The sequence below is a fragment of the Mobula hypostoma genome, chromosome 29 (assembly GCF_963921235.1).
Source record: "Mobula hypostoma chromosome 29, sMobHyp1.1, whole genome shotgun sequence".
NCBI classification, from domain to species: domain Eukaryota; kingdom Metazoa; phylum Chordata; class Chondrichthyes; order Myliobatiformes; family Myliobatidae; genus Mobula; species Mobula hypostoma.
In genome coordinates this window covers 13,422,492-13,437,982 of record NC_086125.1, presented here as the reverse complement: position 1 = coordinate 13,437,982, position 15,491 = coordinate 13,422,492, and the positions used below count along the sequence as shown (strand labels likewise).

The window sequence follows — 15,491 nt, the reverse complement described above, 5'->3', positions numbered from 1 at the left end:
CTGTACCACTATTTTCCATGTTTGCCCATCTGCTTTTGAATCATATGTACATAATTAGAAAATAACAATCTAACTTGCTTACTCTATCAATACATTATGGTATCAAATTCATTTGCTATTTCTGCAAATTAATATTACGTGATCAGGGTCAGTTTTATGACATAGAAAAAGACTCTTAGGCCCATTGAGTCCACACCGACCGTTTACAATAGTCCAACGTTAATTCTTACACAATTTAGGATGCCCAATTAACCTACTAACCTGCATGTCTTCACCTGGAGGAAACCCATGTGGTCACAGGGCAGAGGTACAAACTCCATACAGACCGCACATGAGGTCAAAACTGTAAGATATTGGCTCTATTAGCCATACCCTTGTTGTATTCTTCCTCACCACTGACGGCCCTCCCAATTTTATGTCATCTGTAAATTTAGAATTTTTTTTATTCTGAAAGCCAAATCATTTTGAATGGGAACGATGGACCATTATCAGACTCAGTTTTCTATTTTTGGGTAAAAGGTAGTTGACCACTCTGCTTTTCTCTGAATGACAGCTTGTTAACCATTCTGTTACTCGTTCCCCATGTTTGAATTTATTGTTAATTCTGTGGCACTTTGTGAAAAGTAAATTGTTTTTATCCTCTGCACTAACCTAGTCTAATCTCTCAATTACATCCCCCCCCCCCGCCCTTTAGGAATTTACTCAGGTTGAACATGGAAAACTTCCTTTCGAAAGGCATGTAGGTTATTTATCATGAAGTATTTAGTTTCCAAATGATTTTATAATTTTATTGGAACCACTTTGATTATTTTTCATTTTATCTATGTTAAGTTGACCCCCAAGAACCAAGTGTGGCAAAACATTTCACCCTGACTAGCATTTAAATTGCTTTGTAGACCCGCAAGAGATGTTCTATCTTTCCACTTAAACATAGGTATTACATTAGCAATCCAATGTAACATCTTCTTTTCTAATGAATCATTGAATTTGTATAATAATGTCTCTGATTGAAATGCACAGATGTAACCTGTCCGATTACTGAGCTGAGTATTTATGTATTGGTTGGGTAATGTAACCCAGTGAAATGACACTCCATTAGTAACCCAGTCCACACACTCAAGTTAGGAAGTGAAATGCAGTAAATCTGTTCCTTTATATCGTAGCATCAAAAAATGACCTCGAAAGTTACTGAGCAGTTGAAAAAATCTAACTGGTTCATTACTGTGCTTCAGGGAACTTGCTGCCATAGCCTGCAAAGGTCTGCAAAGGAAATGGTGATTGTAAATGATATGAACAATTCATCCTCGGAAACAATCTAATGCTTCAAAACTATAATGCTCGGTACTCAGTATTGTATCTCAATGGTACTGAGAAATAGTTCTGATATCAGCCTTGGGGGTTTGCTGAATCTCGGTGAACAGTGGTGTTATTCACTTTTTGTTTAATACTTCATTTCTTTTAGACAGTCTTGTTCACAAAACACATTCACAATAGACATGGTATTAATTAATTGTTTAACTTTAACAGAACATTTATGATATATTTTTAATTGTGCTAGTTGAATTAATATTGTTGCCACAACATTATTAATGGCAGGGTGAAAGAGAAGTACCCAATAAGTGTAACTTTGACCAAAAAATGTGCTGGAGTTTTTGAATGTGTCCAAAGCAGAAGTTCTGCTCACTGATGTTTTTGACTGTCAGTCCTGGTTTGAATGCAGAGTAAACCTAATGTACTTCTAGCTTTCCTCTCTGCAGGATCTACAGCTGGGAATTATCTTCCGTCCGTGGACTCACTTTACACCGCACGCTGTCGGAGCAGGGCTGCCAGGATAATCAAGGTCACGACCCACCCAGCCAACAGACTTTTCGTCCCTCTTCCCTCCGGGAGAAGGTTCAGGAGCTTGAAGACTCGTACGGCCAGATTTGGGAACAGCTTCTTTCCAACTGTGATAAGACTGCTGAACGGATCCTGACCCGGATCTGGGCCGTACCCTCCAAATATCCGGATCTGCCTCTCGGTTTTTTTTGCGCTACCTTACTTCCCATTTTTCTATTTTCTATTTATGATTTACAATTTAAATGTTTAATATTTACTAATTTTAACTATTTTAAATATTTTAATGTTTAATATTTGTAATCCAGGGAGTGTGAAGCGCAGAATAAAATAAAATATCGCTGTGATGACTGTACGTTCTAGTAACAATTGAGTTACTTGACAATAAAGTATAAGTATCTTCAGTGATATTTGTCAACTTTCAATCATTGAGAACATTTAAAGTGATCAAATCTTCCCGAGCACTTTGCAGGGAGATTTATCAAATGAAATTTGACCCTGAGCCACAAAAGGTGTATCTCAATTTTATGGAAATTAACATTTAGATCTACAGTTGATGGAATGGTTAAGGAGTATGGTGCGCTGACCTTCATTAGTCAGGGGATTGAGTTCAAGAGTTGCGAGGTCACATTACAGTTCTATAAAGCTCTGGTTAGAGCACACTTGGAGCATTGTGTTCAATTCTGATTGTCTCATTGTAGGAAGGATGTGGAAGCTTTAGAGAAGGTTTACCAGGATGCTGCCTGGATTAGAGAACATGTCTTATGTGGAAAGATTGTGGGGCTAGAACTTTCCTTTTTGGCGTGAAAAAGGATGAGAGGTTACTTGATAGAGGTGTATAACAGGCATAGATAGAATGGACGGCCAACATAATTTTCCCAGGGCGGCAATGGCTAATACGAGGGAATAATTTTAAGGTGTTTGGAGGAAAGCACAGGAGATGTCAGAGGTAGTTTTTTTTTTAAAAACTGAGAGTGGTAAATGTATAGAATGCACTGCCAGGGTTGGTGATAGAGGCAGATACATTAGGGACATTTAAGAGACTCTTACATAGGCACATGGATGAAAGAAAAAATGAGGGTTATGTGAGAAGGAAATATTAGATTGATCTTGGAGTAGGTTAAAAGGCCAGCACAATATATTGAGCTGAAGTGCCTGTACCTCGCAGCACTGTTCTATGTTTTATGCATATTTTGATATTGCTATCAGCATAACCAATGCTAACTTATGCTAAGTGGTGGATGAATGGTGGAACTTGCGGACTGAACAGAAATCACCGATAAATAGATGTTTTGCATAGATATCCATTCTTCCTAACTAGCCTAGATTAATCTGATGAATCCTGTTAATCAGATGAAAATTTAGAACCCAAGATTCTCAATCAATCTAATTGTGGCTGACCCTATTTGTAGGCAGACTCATGGATCAGCCCCTACTACTGCTGAGCGTTCAATCTAAAATAGAAGCAGATGGCTGATTCTATTTTAATAACACCATCTTATTTTAAAATATTTCAGAATAAGATTTTTCTGTGTTTCTGCAGATTAAGGGAAGGTATTTCACATTCATACAGAGATTGTGTAAAACAGTACACTGTTACAACATACAGCATCCCATTTGCTGACTGTTCCCATTCCTCCAAATTTGGATCCAAGCAGGGAAGAATTCCTGTCGTACAAGGATGGTACAAAATGTTGCTTCTCATTAGTATGCAGGCAGATAACACACTAATTATAAGTGGCTACTCCAGAATTATTGGACAAGCTGTATACATCTGAAATCCAAGAGGTTGAACTGTTGTTTGTTCACCTCTCCTCCACAGATTGTAGAAGTTATTTAATATCCCGGGGATGTCTATGCAAGTTCCCTTGACTGACAAGAAATATCTTAGAAGTCATGGCTTGATGTTGTGACTAATGAAGATTTAATGATTTAGGTGTATTTATAGTAGACCCATTGCACTAGTTGTGACCACACAGGATTCAAGTCATCAGTTGTAACTACCTGATGAATTTGAAGAGAAATAGTGGTTACAATGTGGAAAGTAGCCACTGAGCCCCTCAAGTCTGTAAGAGTAAACATCTAATCCCACTCCCTGACACATTTGCTATAGGCATACAAACTCCTTCCAGTGCTTTTCAGTCCTGCCTCCATAGGTTACCACTAGGATGTCCCAAAACCTGATTGGGACTTGCTGTGTGAGAGGGATTTTCTTTGTGTTTAACTTCATCTGCTAATTATCTTAATTCCATGTTCCCTGGTTCTTGACCCTTTAGCCAATGGGAACAATTCCTCTTTATATGTTCCCTTTTTATAGCCTTCTGCATTTTAAGTACCTCTTCAGCCTTTACCCTTCCAATGAGAACAACCCATTTTTCCAGTCCCTAATGATCACCAAATCTCTCCTTATTGGAATAACCTTGGTGAAACTCTTCTACACACTCTAGAGCCTTTACATCCTTCCTAAAGTGTGACACTCAACTCTAACTGTAGATAAACCAGAAAAGGGTTTATCTCAGCTTCCTTGCCATTGCCTGTATTTATAAAGCCAAGGATCCCCAATGCTTCTTTAATCAAATTCAACAATTTACCCTCAGATCTCTTTCTGTGTGTTCAGTTAAAAAATTGTGCTCTTTTATTGACACTCTCTTCTCATCTTTGTTGCCAAAATATAACACTGCCATTCTTCAACATGGCAAATGGCATCTAAACCTTCAGCCTTTTTCTAACCTTTAACCTGTGTGACCCTGCCAATGAACTTTAGATCTCCACCTGCCGTTACCATTTTCCTTCATCTCACATCCTTATTATTCACTCTTTCCTCATTATCTGGGGAATGGCCATGCCCACCTGATATTGGGTTTTATTGATGCCGATTAGAAAGATGAGTTCAGCAATGAAGAGGTTGATGCAGAGGTTCTTGTGGATGGTGTTGCGATCGGTCTGAATCCCTCGAAGGAAGCAAAAGGTGGAGATGCAGATGGTGAGGCAGACCAGTGATATAACGATACCAACCCAGGTGATTACGGACAGCAGTAGTCTGTGCATTCGGTCTTCATACTGGTGGGAAAGCAGAAACTCAGTGAAAGAGGTTAGCATAGCGGTAAATAAAGCAGAAGTGGTAATGAGAGCTGGAGAGAGCCTGTGAGCCTAGACAAGTCCAGCCAAGGGTTTCTACTGCCCAAATCTCAAAAGAATCCCCTGATATTCCACTAGCCTGCCCCACAGTGAAACAAACAATATGCACTGGAAGAGAGGCGATTCACTAGTATCTGGCCCAACTAACCATCTCCCTCCCACTCCAAGACTCTACAGATCAAATGTAGATGCCCTGTCATTCTGACTACCATCAGTTACTTAGCAGAGCAAGAGGAATAAAGTTGTCTGAAAGCACCTGAGTCAGTACCTTACCAGCTAAGATATTTATTTTTTGAAATAATAGGGTCCCCTCCTTCACCATTTTAAATGCAGACAAGATGCTGCCTGACACACTGTCTTCCTGCAGTAATTTGTTTGTTGCTCTGCTTTTCATTTTGAGGAAACCTGGAAACTGTCAAACCTCATACTGCATCTTTATTATGTATTTTATTTTATCTCTTCAGAAACGGTGGTTATATACACCCAATGGGTGGGCCCAGGATCTACTTTCAGACTTCCCCAGTGACTGGGTTTGAAGAAACAATGTCCATGAGTCAAAGATTAACTTTGCATCAGCTCATATCCTGGACGATGGCAATCCCAAGGAAGCCAAAATTCCAAAGTGCTCTAGGAAGAGCAGTGGATGAAACCAAGAGAACAGTTCTACACAAGGAGAGGGATGGAAAAACTGATTTACATCCTTCCTCCTTCACTAAGATCAGTCCTGTTCATGACCCTCCTTATGTGGTCTCACCAAAGTCCATGAAACTAAAGACTGATCTCCCTAATTCTGAACTAATTTCACCCAGCGACAATAACATTCTTCCAATTTCCGAAATACTTGTTAATTCTGCCGAAGTCTTTTGTAAATCCTGCATATGTCAGATTGCTGCATATTCTTGACATACAACAGTTATTTTAAATGAAAAGAACTTGCCAAAATGGACAATTTCAAATGTCCTCTCATGATGCTCTATGTGCCAGATCTTTGTCCACTCAAACATAAATCTGACTTGTACAGCATGCTTGTTCCAAAATGATTTTTAACTCCCTGAAACTTTTGGAAATATATCCCTAGACAACTTAGTTGAGAATTAAATCGGAGCCAATTCTAAATCCCTACAAGAAACCTTTTGATTTTTGTCAACTCCTAGCTTGCCCTTCCTTCTTGTATTGGTGCTGAGCCATTATTAATTCTATAAAGCAATTTACCAAGGGAGCCAGCCTAGCCTGAGGCAAATCACTCATTTCCCTACCCACTTCCTATTGGTACAGCTATAATTGCTTTAAGAGTTGAAGTTAAATTTTGGTGTACACATGGGGACCAGTTGCAAGACCTTCATGACATCACAGGCCAGTGACTATAACCTGCCAAGCATTGAACTTCAGGAAATCAGCAGCAAGTTTGAGAGGCCACCATTTGCTGTTTGCTCTCAACTGCCCTATATTGCAAACAGCAAAAATCATGAAGTATTGGATATCTGAGACAGGAACAGGTTGGAAACTTGACCAATGAGAGACAAATGCTACAGAGACAGAGTGTCAAGATTGTGTCTTCCATCAGAACAGAAGGATCAAAATCTGAGCCTTTATTCTTCCATTCCGAAGAAGAGCAGCAATGGATATCACGTCTCCAATGAAGCTCAAACTGTTGTGTTGCTCACCCCGTCTTCCTACCATTTTAACACTGACATAGTTCCTCTTCATCTTACCTACCACCCCATGAGCCTCCTCATCATCCACCACAATTTCCACAATATCACTAAACATATCTTTACCCCCCCACCCCCGCTTTCCTCAGGAATCTCTCCCTCCGTGATTCCCCCGTCCTTCTCCGCTAATCTCTCTCCTGGTACTTATCCCTGCAAGCAGCCCAAGCACTTGACCTTTCATCTCCCCCCTCACCTCCATTCAGGGCCCCAAACAGTTCATCCAGATGAGGCAGCACTTCACCTGGGAATATGCTGGGGTCGTCTATTACATCCGGTGTTCCCGAAGTGGCCTCCTCTACATTGGTGAGACCCTACATTGGGGACCGCTTTGTCGAGCACCTCCACTCCATCTGCCAAAAGTGGAACTTCCTGGTGGCCAAACATTTTAATTCTGATTCCCTTTCTCTTCCAACATATTGGTCTATGGCCTCCTCTTGTGCCAAGATGAGACCACCTTCAGGGTAGCCTCCAACCTGATGGCATGAATATCAATTTCTTCTTCCACTAAAAAAAATCTCTCCCCCACCCCTTTTATTCTATTCCCCAATCTGGCCCCTTACATCTTCTCACCTGCCTACCACTGCTCCCTGGGTCCCCTCCTCCTTCCCTTTCTCCTACGGTCCACTCTCCTCTCCTATCAGTTGGCTTCTTCTCCAGCTTTTTACTTTCCAACCCACTTGGCTTCACGTATCACCTTCTAGCTAGCCTCCTTCCCCTCCCTCCACCTTTTTATTCTGGCATCTTTCCCTTTCTTCATCAGTCCTGAAGAAGGGTCTCAGCCCAAAACATCGGCTGCGTATTCATTTCCATAGATGCTGCCTGGCTTGCTGAGTTCTTCCCGCATTTTGTGTGTGCTACTTTGGATTTCCAGCATCTGAAGTCCTTTTTTGTGTTTCCTGCAAGTTTTCAGAAGGGGAGACAAATTCACTTCAGGACTTTTAAAGACATTCCCAAAACACTACTGAAGTGAGGGAACTGGTGAACTACATAGAATGCAGTAGCCAAAGAATGCCCTGCAGAGCTGAAAAATACTAGTCCGACTCTGCAGTACTTGTGATGTTGGTTGGGAAATTCTCTGCTATTCCTTGAAGTACCATCGTAGTTGTCAAAGAGTGTCAGGTCCTTCTGGGAGAGGGTCTCAGGATACACTACTAGAGGCTTCTCGCTGCTCAGTGCTCATTCTGCTTCAGGAGACACCTCTCAGGTGTGGTGGAACACCTTGCTCAGCTTTCCACATCGAGATAAAAAAAAAAGGCGGCTTCGGGCAACGTATCCCAAGGCCCCATCTCAGAAGGGCCTGGCATTTTTTGACAACATGATTTTTGAACTGTTTCTACATGTCTCCATTATACACACTTAAAATCTATTCAAATACAGATTACAAAAAAAAACATAAAAAATTAAAAATAACAAAATTCTAAAACTTTTTTTAGAACATAGAACATAGAACAGTACAGGCCCTTCAGCCCACAATGTTGTGCTGACCCTTAAACCCTGCCTCCCAAATATCCCCCCCCACCTTAAATTCCTCCATATACCTGTCTAGTAGTCTCTTAAATTTCACTAGTGTATCTGCCTCCACCACTGACTCAGGCAGTGCATTCCACGCACCAACCACTCTCTGAGTAAATATCCCCCTTGAACTTCCAACCCCTTACCTTAAAGCCATGTCCTCTTGTATTGAGCAGTGGTGCTCAAAGTAAAAGAAATCAAGATAGAGCAAAGAACTGAATTACCATGATCCACAGGTTGGGGAACACAAATGCAGGAGTTCACTATTTAGTTACCAGCTATCCCTGATGTAAAGCTGTGGGCTGGATGTAAAGGGCATTTTGACCTTCACTTCTGTCTAATCACTGTGGCGTGGAAAGCCAGTAAGGTTGATTTGGCCTCACCACTCGTCTCTCAGCTGGCACCTTTGATAGCTCACTGCTCCCTGAGTACTGCACTGCCAGTCAATTTAGATCATGTGCTCATATGAGGAGGAGAAGATCGCGGCGCGACGGCAGCGCACACGGCCACTTCAGTGGCGATGTCTGTTATCCGTCAAGTAGGGGACCGTGCACAATTCTGATTCGATGGAGATGGATGTGGGAGTTCGGGGGAACATCTGGAAAACTTCTGAAATGCCCGCTTCGCTGCTGCTGCTACTGTGTGGTAATCAGAATCTCCGGAGCAGAAGGCCCCTAAATCCTCGGCTTTGCTTGTTTTGCGGCCGGGGCGAGGTCGAAGGCTCTCGGTAGAGGATGGCGCTCGGGAGGCTGTATCGGAGAGGCTGGTCGGAAGCTCGAAGTTTTCGGATGGATGGACTCAGTGTCGGCTGGGGTTGGCTGCTTCCAAGGCATCGGCCAGTTGACGGTGCCTGGAGGTTTATGGCAGAGAGTTTCTCCCTTTTGCCGCCTGCTATCGGGGACTTGGGAGTCGATCAACTCGGGGACTTTTGAGACTTTATTTACCGTGCCCATGGTTTGTTCTTCATCAAATTATGGTATTGCTTTGCACTGCTGTAACTATATGTTTTAATTACGTGGTTCTGTCAGTGTTAGTCTTTGGCTTGTCCTGTTTTCGGTGATATCACTCCGGAGAAACATTGTATCATTTCTTAACGCATGTATGCATTTCTAAATGACAATAAAAGAGGACTGAGTGTTCTCATAATCTAATCTAATATTTTTAGATTGGGACTTGAGTCTAAACCTGACTCAGGTGCTACCAGTGAGCATCAAGCACCCTATTTTTGCACCCCAGCTGAGATCGGCAAATACTATACACGTTGCAGAACAAGCCGAAGATTTTCCTGCTCTGACCCAGGGTTACCATCAGATCTGTTATTAATATGCTGCCTCTTTGCACTTGAAACTTAGCTCCATGAAGAAGGCAATTTCAGAAATATCTGCTTTACTCATCTTAGTTATATCGCACTTGGATCCCTATGCTATTCTGGTCCAGAAGAACAGAACATTTTTCTTGAGTTCTGATGGACTGTTTTCAATTGTTAATGTTATTTCTTTCCACAGATGCTGTCCAACCTGTTGAGTGTTTCCAGAATGTTCTGCTTTTATCAGTATAGAGCAGCTCGGTTTTACAGAGCCTAGCATGCTGACAAAACCCTGGCTCCAGTCAATTAATAAGGGTGTAACTGGGGTACAGGGGTAGGATTTTAACGCTCAAGAATGGGTTGGTTTTAGAGGTTGGGTATGGTGTTGGCCATGGGCTTTAATCCATGAATAGCTAATAAATTGGACATGCAACATGAACCTTGTCGACCCAGATTTATCCTGGGTCCCTGTTGAGATTGCTGATTTAATTATATTCATCTCCTCATGAAGAATGACTTTTAAAAACCCTTTGAGATTTAATCCAGCGTGTATGGGTTTCACTGGAACTCCCCAGTGAAACTATTGGGAGAGGCACTGAATGGATGGTGAGATTTAAATAATGTAATCTCACTATAAATAATGTAGCTTCACACCTGTTCTCCAGAATAACTCTGGGAAAGGTTTTGTTCACAGGAACTGGCTCCTTCCTGTGTCAAATTTGGAGGAAGTTTCGTATGGATCAATGCTGAGGTTGCTGTTGCGCATCTGTATTTTTGGAAAGATTAAGAACGTAAATAACAGCAGTAGGCAGCAAATCAGATGTTCACACCTGCTCTCCCATTCAAATAGAGAATGGCTGATCTTCTACAAAAGCCCACGTTTCCGTATTAACATATCCTTTGATTTCATTATTTTTTAAAAATCTATTCATTCTGCGTGGGCAGACCAAATGTTGACACAATATTGTAGTCTCATCAAGACCCCATATAACTGCAGCAATTCGTATTGTACGATTGTACAGTTCCTTTTACATTGGAGGTCAATTTACCATTTGCTTTCCTAACTACATGGTGGGTGATCATGTGAAAAAAATTCTTTCACTCTCCTGACCTGTTGAGTATTACCAACGTTTCGCTTCCTGCAGTTGGGAGGTCTCAGCATGACATGATAGTGTAGTGGTTAGTACAATATAGTACAAACATCCCGGATTCAATTCCCTCCGCTGTCTATAAGGAGCTTGCACGTTCTCCCTGTGACCATGTGGGTTTCCTCTGGGTGCTCTGGTTTCCTCCCACAACCTAGAGACGTACTGTTTCGTAGGTTAATTGGTCACTGTAATTAGACTAGGGATAAATCAGGGGTTGCTGGGCAACACGGCTCAGAGGGCCAGAATGGCCTCTTCCGTGCTGTCTCTGAATGGATAAAAATAATTAAATCTCTAGAGTTATTGTGGGACTCAGAAGATTTGTCTGGGCAATATCAAGAGCCCCGGCTATTGACCTCATTGACAGAGGGTAAGGGGTTCATGACAGAGGAGCTGCTGATATCAGACACACTGTCAGCAGACCGACGGTCATTTCCCTGCTCGATCGTCAGGTCAGCTGGTGGCAGAACTTTGCAATTCCCTGGTGTCCAATGAATTGGTGTACAGCCACTCAGTAGCTGTCAGTGACCAAAGCTCTCAACTGTTATCCTTTACCCTCATTTAGCTGGAGAATCTGACAGGATTTCACAACCGGCCACACATAAATATACTGATATTCAATGCCTTGTCAGCTAATAGTACATTAACCTCAATACTGTATCATGTAGGACTGAAGTAATATTGTGCAGTGAAAGGTCAAGCAACTGATTTCCTTCTCTGGAAAGCATTAACGGATTGGTTAGCTCGACAGTCTGGCAGCTTTCATGCTTTGTTTCCTGTGGTCAGCTCACACATCACCTAATTTATTACATTCCATTTGACGCCGTGGTGGGATGTGATGGCAAAACACACAACTCCTGACATTGCCTGTAAGGGGTCTATACGTTCTCCCTGTGACCACGTGGGTTTCCTCCCACAGTCCAAGAGTGTACAGGTTGGTAGATTAATTGGTCATTGTGAACTGTTCCACGACTAGACTAGGGTTAGATCAGGGGATTGCTTGGAGGCGCGAATTGAAGGGCTGGAAGGGTCAACTCCAAGCTGTCGCTTGATAAATAAATAAGTAAATAAAGAAAGAAGGTGGACTTGCTTCTTTGGTGGGCTCCTAATGTGGCAGCGATTCAGAAGTTTCAATGACTTGATACTCCACACCAGTCACTGCCAAAGGAACCCACTACATGAGGTATGGGTGAAATACCTAGGATGCTGCCACCAGTCCCTTCATTCTGCTGCAAGCCACCTTATCGTTCCGTTCGCTCTTACAAATGGATTGGGTACTTGATGGTTGGCATGGACTGAGTAAGCCAAAGGAATTCTGGAAATCTGCCTTGATTGTTTCAGTGCAGTGCTTAACCCAAGAACGGTGCTGGTGGAGTCCAGCAACCACTCAATGGTGGCAAACAAAACAAAGAATATACAACTAACTGCTTTATCAATAACACTTTTTCTTGTTAAATTTATGGTAAACAACCACCGCAAACATTGGCGAGGTGAGTGAAAGTGAGGCTGAGTCACGGATTGATGTGTGTGGCTGCGAGGCGAAGTCGGGGCATATTTAAGCAAAGCGGGCGTGAGCAGAACAGGGCAAAGTTGGAACAGAGAACAGGTACCTTCCAGGCCCCTCCACCTGAACCGAGAGCAAGGTATGATCGATCTTGGTGCCAGGCCAATTTGGAAAGATCAGGTATCAGCTGAAAAATGGCAGCAGGGTCCAGGCCCAAAGCATATTGATGTGACAGGGCCCTGAATCCTAGTGAGCAGAATGACCCAATGTTTGGACGATTTAAACTATGGGCCAGATGGATTGACCAGGCAGGCTGTTAAGAGGCGAGAGTCGGGCCGGTTTTGCTTGCTGCTCTGCAAAGGCTGAAGCTGTGGCCTATTCCGGTTGCACCGGTATCTGTGTCTAAGGGCTCCACGACATCTACTCAACTCTGTGCTGAACTGAGCCTGATGCTGTGGCCTGCTTGAGCTTCATATTTATGGACTCACCTTTGTTCTAAACGCTATTTGCTTACTTTTATTGCTTGCATGATTTGTTTTTTTTGTCTCTGCACATTGGGTGTCCTCTTTTTTATGGGTTCTTTTGGGTTTCTGTGTTTTGTGGCTGCCTCTAAGGAGATGAATCTCAAGATTGTATAATGTATATGTACTTCGATAACAAATGTACTTTGAACTTTGGTCTATTGAGCATCCCAAATACAGAGAGGGTCTGGTGAAGACGTGGAGGAAGGGGAACAGTCGCATGCAGCAAACATCCATTCTGTAGCATGGGATATCCAGGATGCAAAGTTCAGTAAGTTTGCAAAGTTAGTTGCAAAGGTTCAGTAAGACTGTGGTTGATATCCAGATCAAATTCCAAATCCACTATATCAAAGCAACCTTGCCACTAATTCAAGGCTCACACCTCACAATCTAGGATTTTTCCCTTTTCGTTTTAAAAAGACACTTGTCATTTTTAAAACATTGACCTGGATTTAGCAGGAAAACACCTGCAGTTATCTGCAAAGCTGCAAACGTTATTTTGGAAGTCCTTGGTTGCAATGAGAATTGACATGTCCTGAAGTCACTTTATTTATTTATTTAATCTAGTAGCAGTTTGAAGTGACAGCTACAATTTGCTTTTGGGTAAGGCAGCTCATGAGTTATCATTTCAAACCAGCAGAAGCCATAACACAAATTATGAAACTCAATATATTAAACCTGGTGAACTGGCACCACAAAACAAATCACGAAAGCTGTTGGATTATCAAAGGGACCGGCTGACATCCTCAGGGGAACTACAACTTTTGTGGTGTGGTGGCACTCCAGTCATTTGCTGTGATTGATTCTGACCCCAGGATAGCAAACAACAGAACATGAATTTGAAACAGGTGTAGCCCATTCAGTTTCTCAAGTCTACTCTGTCATTTAATAAGATCATGGCTGATCTGATTAATAGTTTAACCCACACTCTCCTCAGTAATCCTTCACTCTCTTGCTTACCAAGTAATCATCTACCTCTACCTAACAAATATTCAAAGATTCCACTGCCTTTTCAAGAGTATGCCAAAGATTGAAAGAAAAAAGCAACACCTCATTTATGTTAAATATGCGATTCCCAATTGTTAAACAATGACCTCTATTTCTAAATTGTCTCACAAGAAATAGCCTCTCCAAATTCAAGATTGTTTAATGATATTTCCAGTACATAAGTATAAAGGAGAACAAAATAATTGCACTTCTCAGGATCTTATTTATTTCAATTAAGCCCCTGCTGAAACTTCTAAACTCCGAGGGATAGTCCTAGCCCTTTGAACTTCTCCCAGTTATTAATCAGTAAACGTTCTTAGAACTTGTATTCACAAATGGCTAGGAGTCCATTTGGAGACCAGCTGAATTTATGCAGACTATCTACTTATGCTGAACAATACCATCTACCTCAAACAAGAGAAAATCTACAGATGCTGGAAATCCAAGCAACACACACAAAATGCTGGAGGAACTCAGCAGGCCACACAGCACCTATGGATAAAAGTACAGTCGAAGTTTTGGGCCGAGACCTTTCGGCAGGACTATCTCCCTGATATTCAATTGTAATATATTCTGTCCCGCTTCCATTAATACCACTCTGAATCTTCCAGCATTTACGTAATAAGCAGCCATCAAATAACCTATCAGCCAGTATGTAATTGGGGCCCACGACAAAACCAGAGCCCCTGGAAGAAACCCATTCAGTCACAGGGAGTCCATGTATATGTTACACTGCCAGTGCCTGAGTTCAGGACCATACCCAGATCAATGGGCCTGTGAGACTGTGGCAATACCAACAGCACTATTGTGCTGCCTTGCATCCCTACACAGGGAGTCCAATAAGTGCATAATACTCCAGGTGTAGTCTCTCCAATGCATTACATAAATGAAACATCATTTCTCTAATTCTGTATTCAATCTATTTTAGAATAATACAGTTCATTGCCCACTAGCCTCCTTACTCAATGGTCAGCCATATCTTCCTCTCTTCTTTCAGCACTTTGAAGGGTTGGTTCCCTTTATGACTTACTGGCATGTTCTCTTATCCTTAAATTATCCATTACCCTATTGTACTGTATTTCTCAGGTACTCTGTTTACTCTTTGTTTAAAACATTTATTTATTTATTTACAAACGTTTGTAGATAAAGTGTGGAGTAGGTCCCTCTGGCCCTTCAAGTCCATGCTGCCCAACAACTCTGTTTAATCCTAGCCTAATCACAGGACAATTTATAATCAACCAACATGTCTTTGGACTGTGGGAGGAAACGAGAGCACCCAGAGGAAACCCATGCAATTACAGGAACCTACAAACTCTTTACAGACGGTGACGGGAATTGAACCCAGATCGCTGGTACTGTAAAGCATTACTACGCTACCATGCCGTAATATATCTTTTAAACTTCTGTAGCCTCCTTATGTTCTGTTCACAATTACCTTCCTGCTTAACAAGTATCTGCTGGGCAAACTAAATGGGTTGAGCAGCAGATGGTGGGGGTGGGAAGGGGGTGTACCTCCTCTCCCGGAAGTTCCGGGAGTCTCCTGCATATTGATAGCGGCTCCCTGATGCCCGGAAATGATATACAATATCCCGCAAATCGATTTTTTTGAGAGGGAGAGCGAGAGCGAGCATCCTGATTGGTCTCTCTTCGTGCTAAGTAGACCTGTCAGTTTTCTCTTTGGGCGGGCTTTACAGTCGACCTCAAGAATAATGACAGTGTTGCTCGTTGCACTGTTTGCAACAGTGACTTTTCTATTGCCCATGGTGGGTTAAAATGTAAAAGGCATGTTGAGGTGAGTTTAACAGGTGTCATTCGTTCATTAGCGTAGCT

At 42.1% G+C, this 15,491-nt stretch overlaps 1 protein-coding gene across 11 annotated transcripts in view; it reads right to left on the bottom strand.

The window, feature by feature from the left end:
• The window catches only part of LOC134339494 (adhesion G protein-coupled receptor L1-like), a 666,897-nt gene that overhangs the window by 77,444 nt on the left and 573,962 nt on the right, over positions 1-15,491 (bottom strand). For all 11 annotated transcript variants that reach the window (XM_063036065.1, XM_063036054.1, XM_063036056.1 and 8 more), the window contains one exon: positions 4,687-4,896. In XM_063036065.1, coding sequence (XP_062892135.1) covers positions 4,687-4,896 — 210 coding nt within the window. The remainder of the gene's footprint in view (positions 1-4,686; positions 4,897-15,491) is intronic.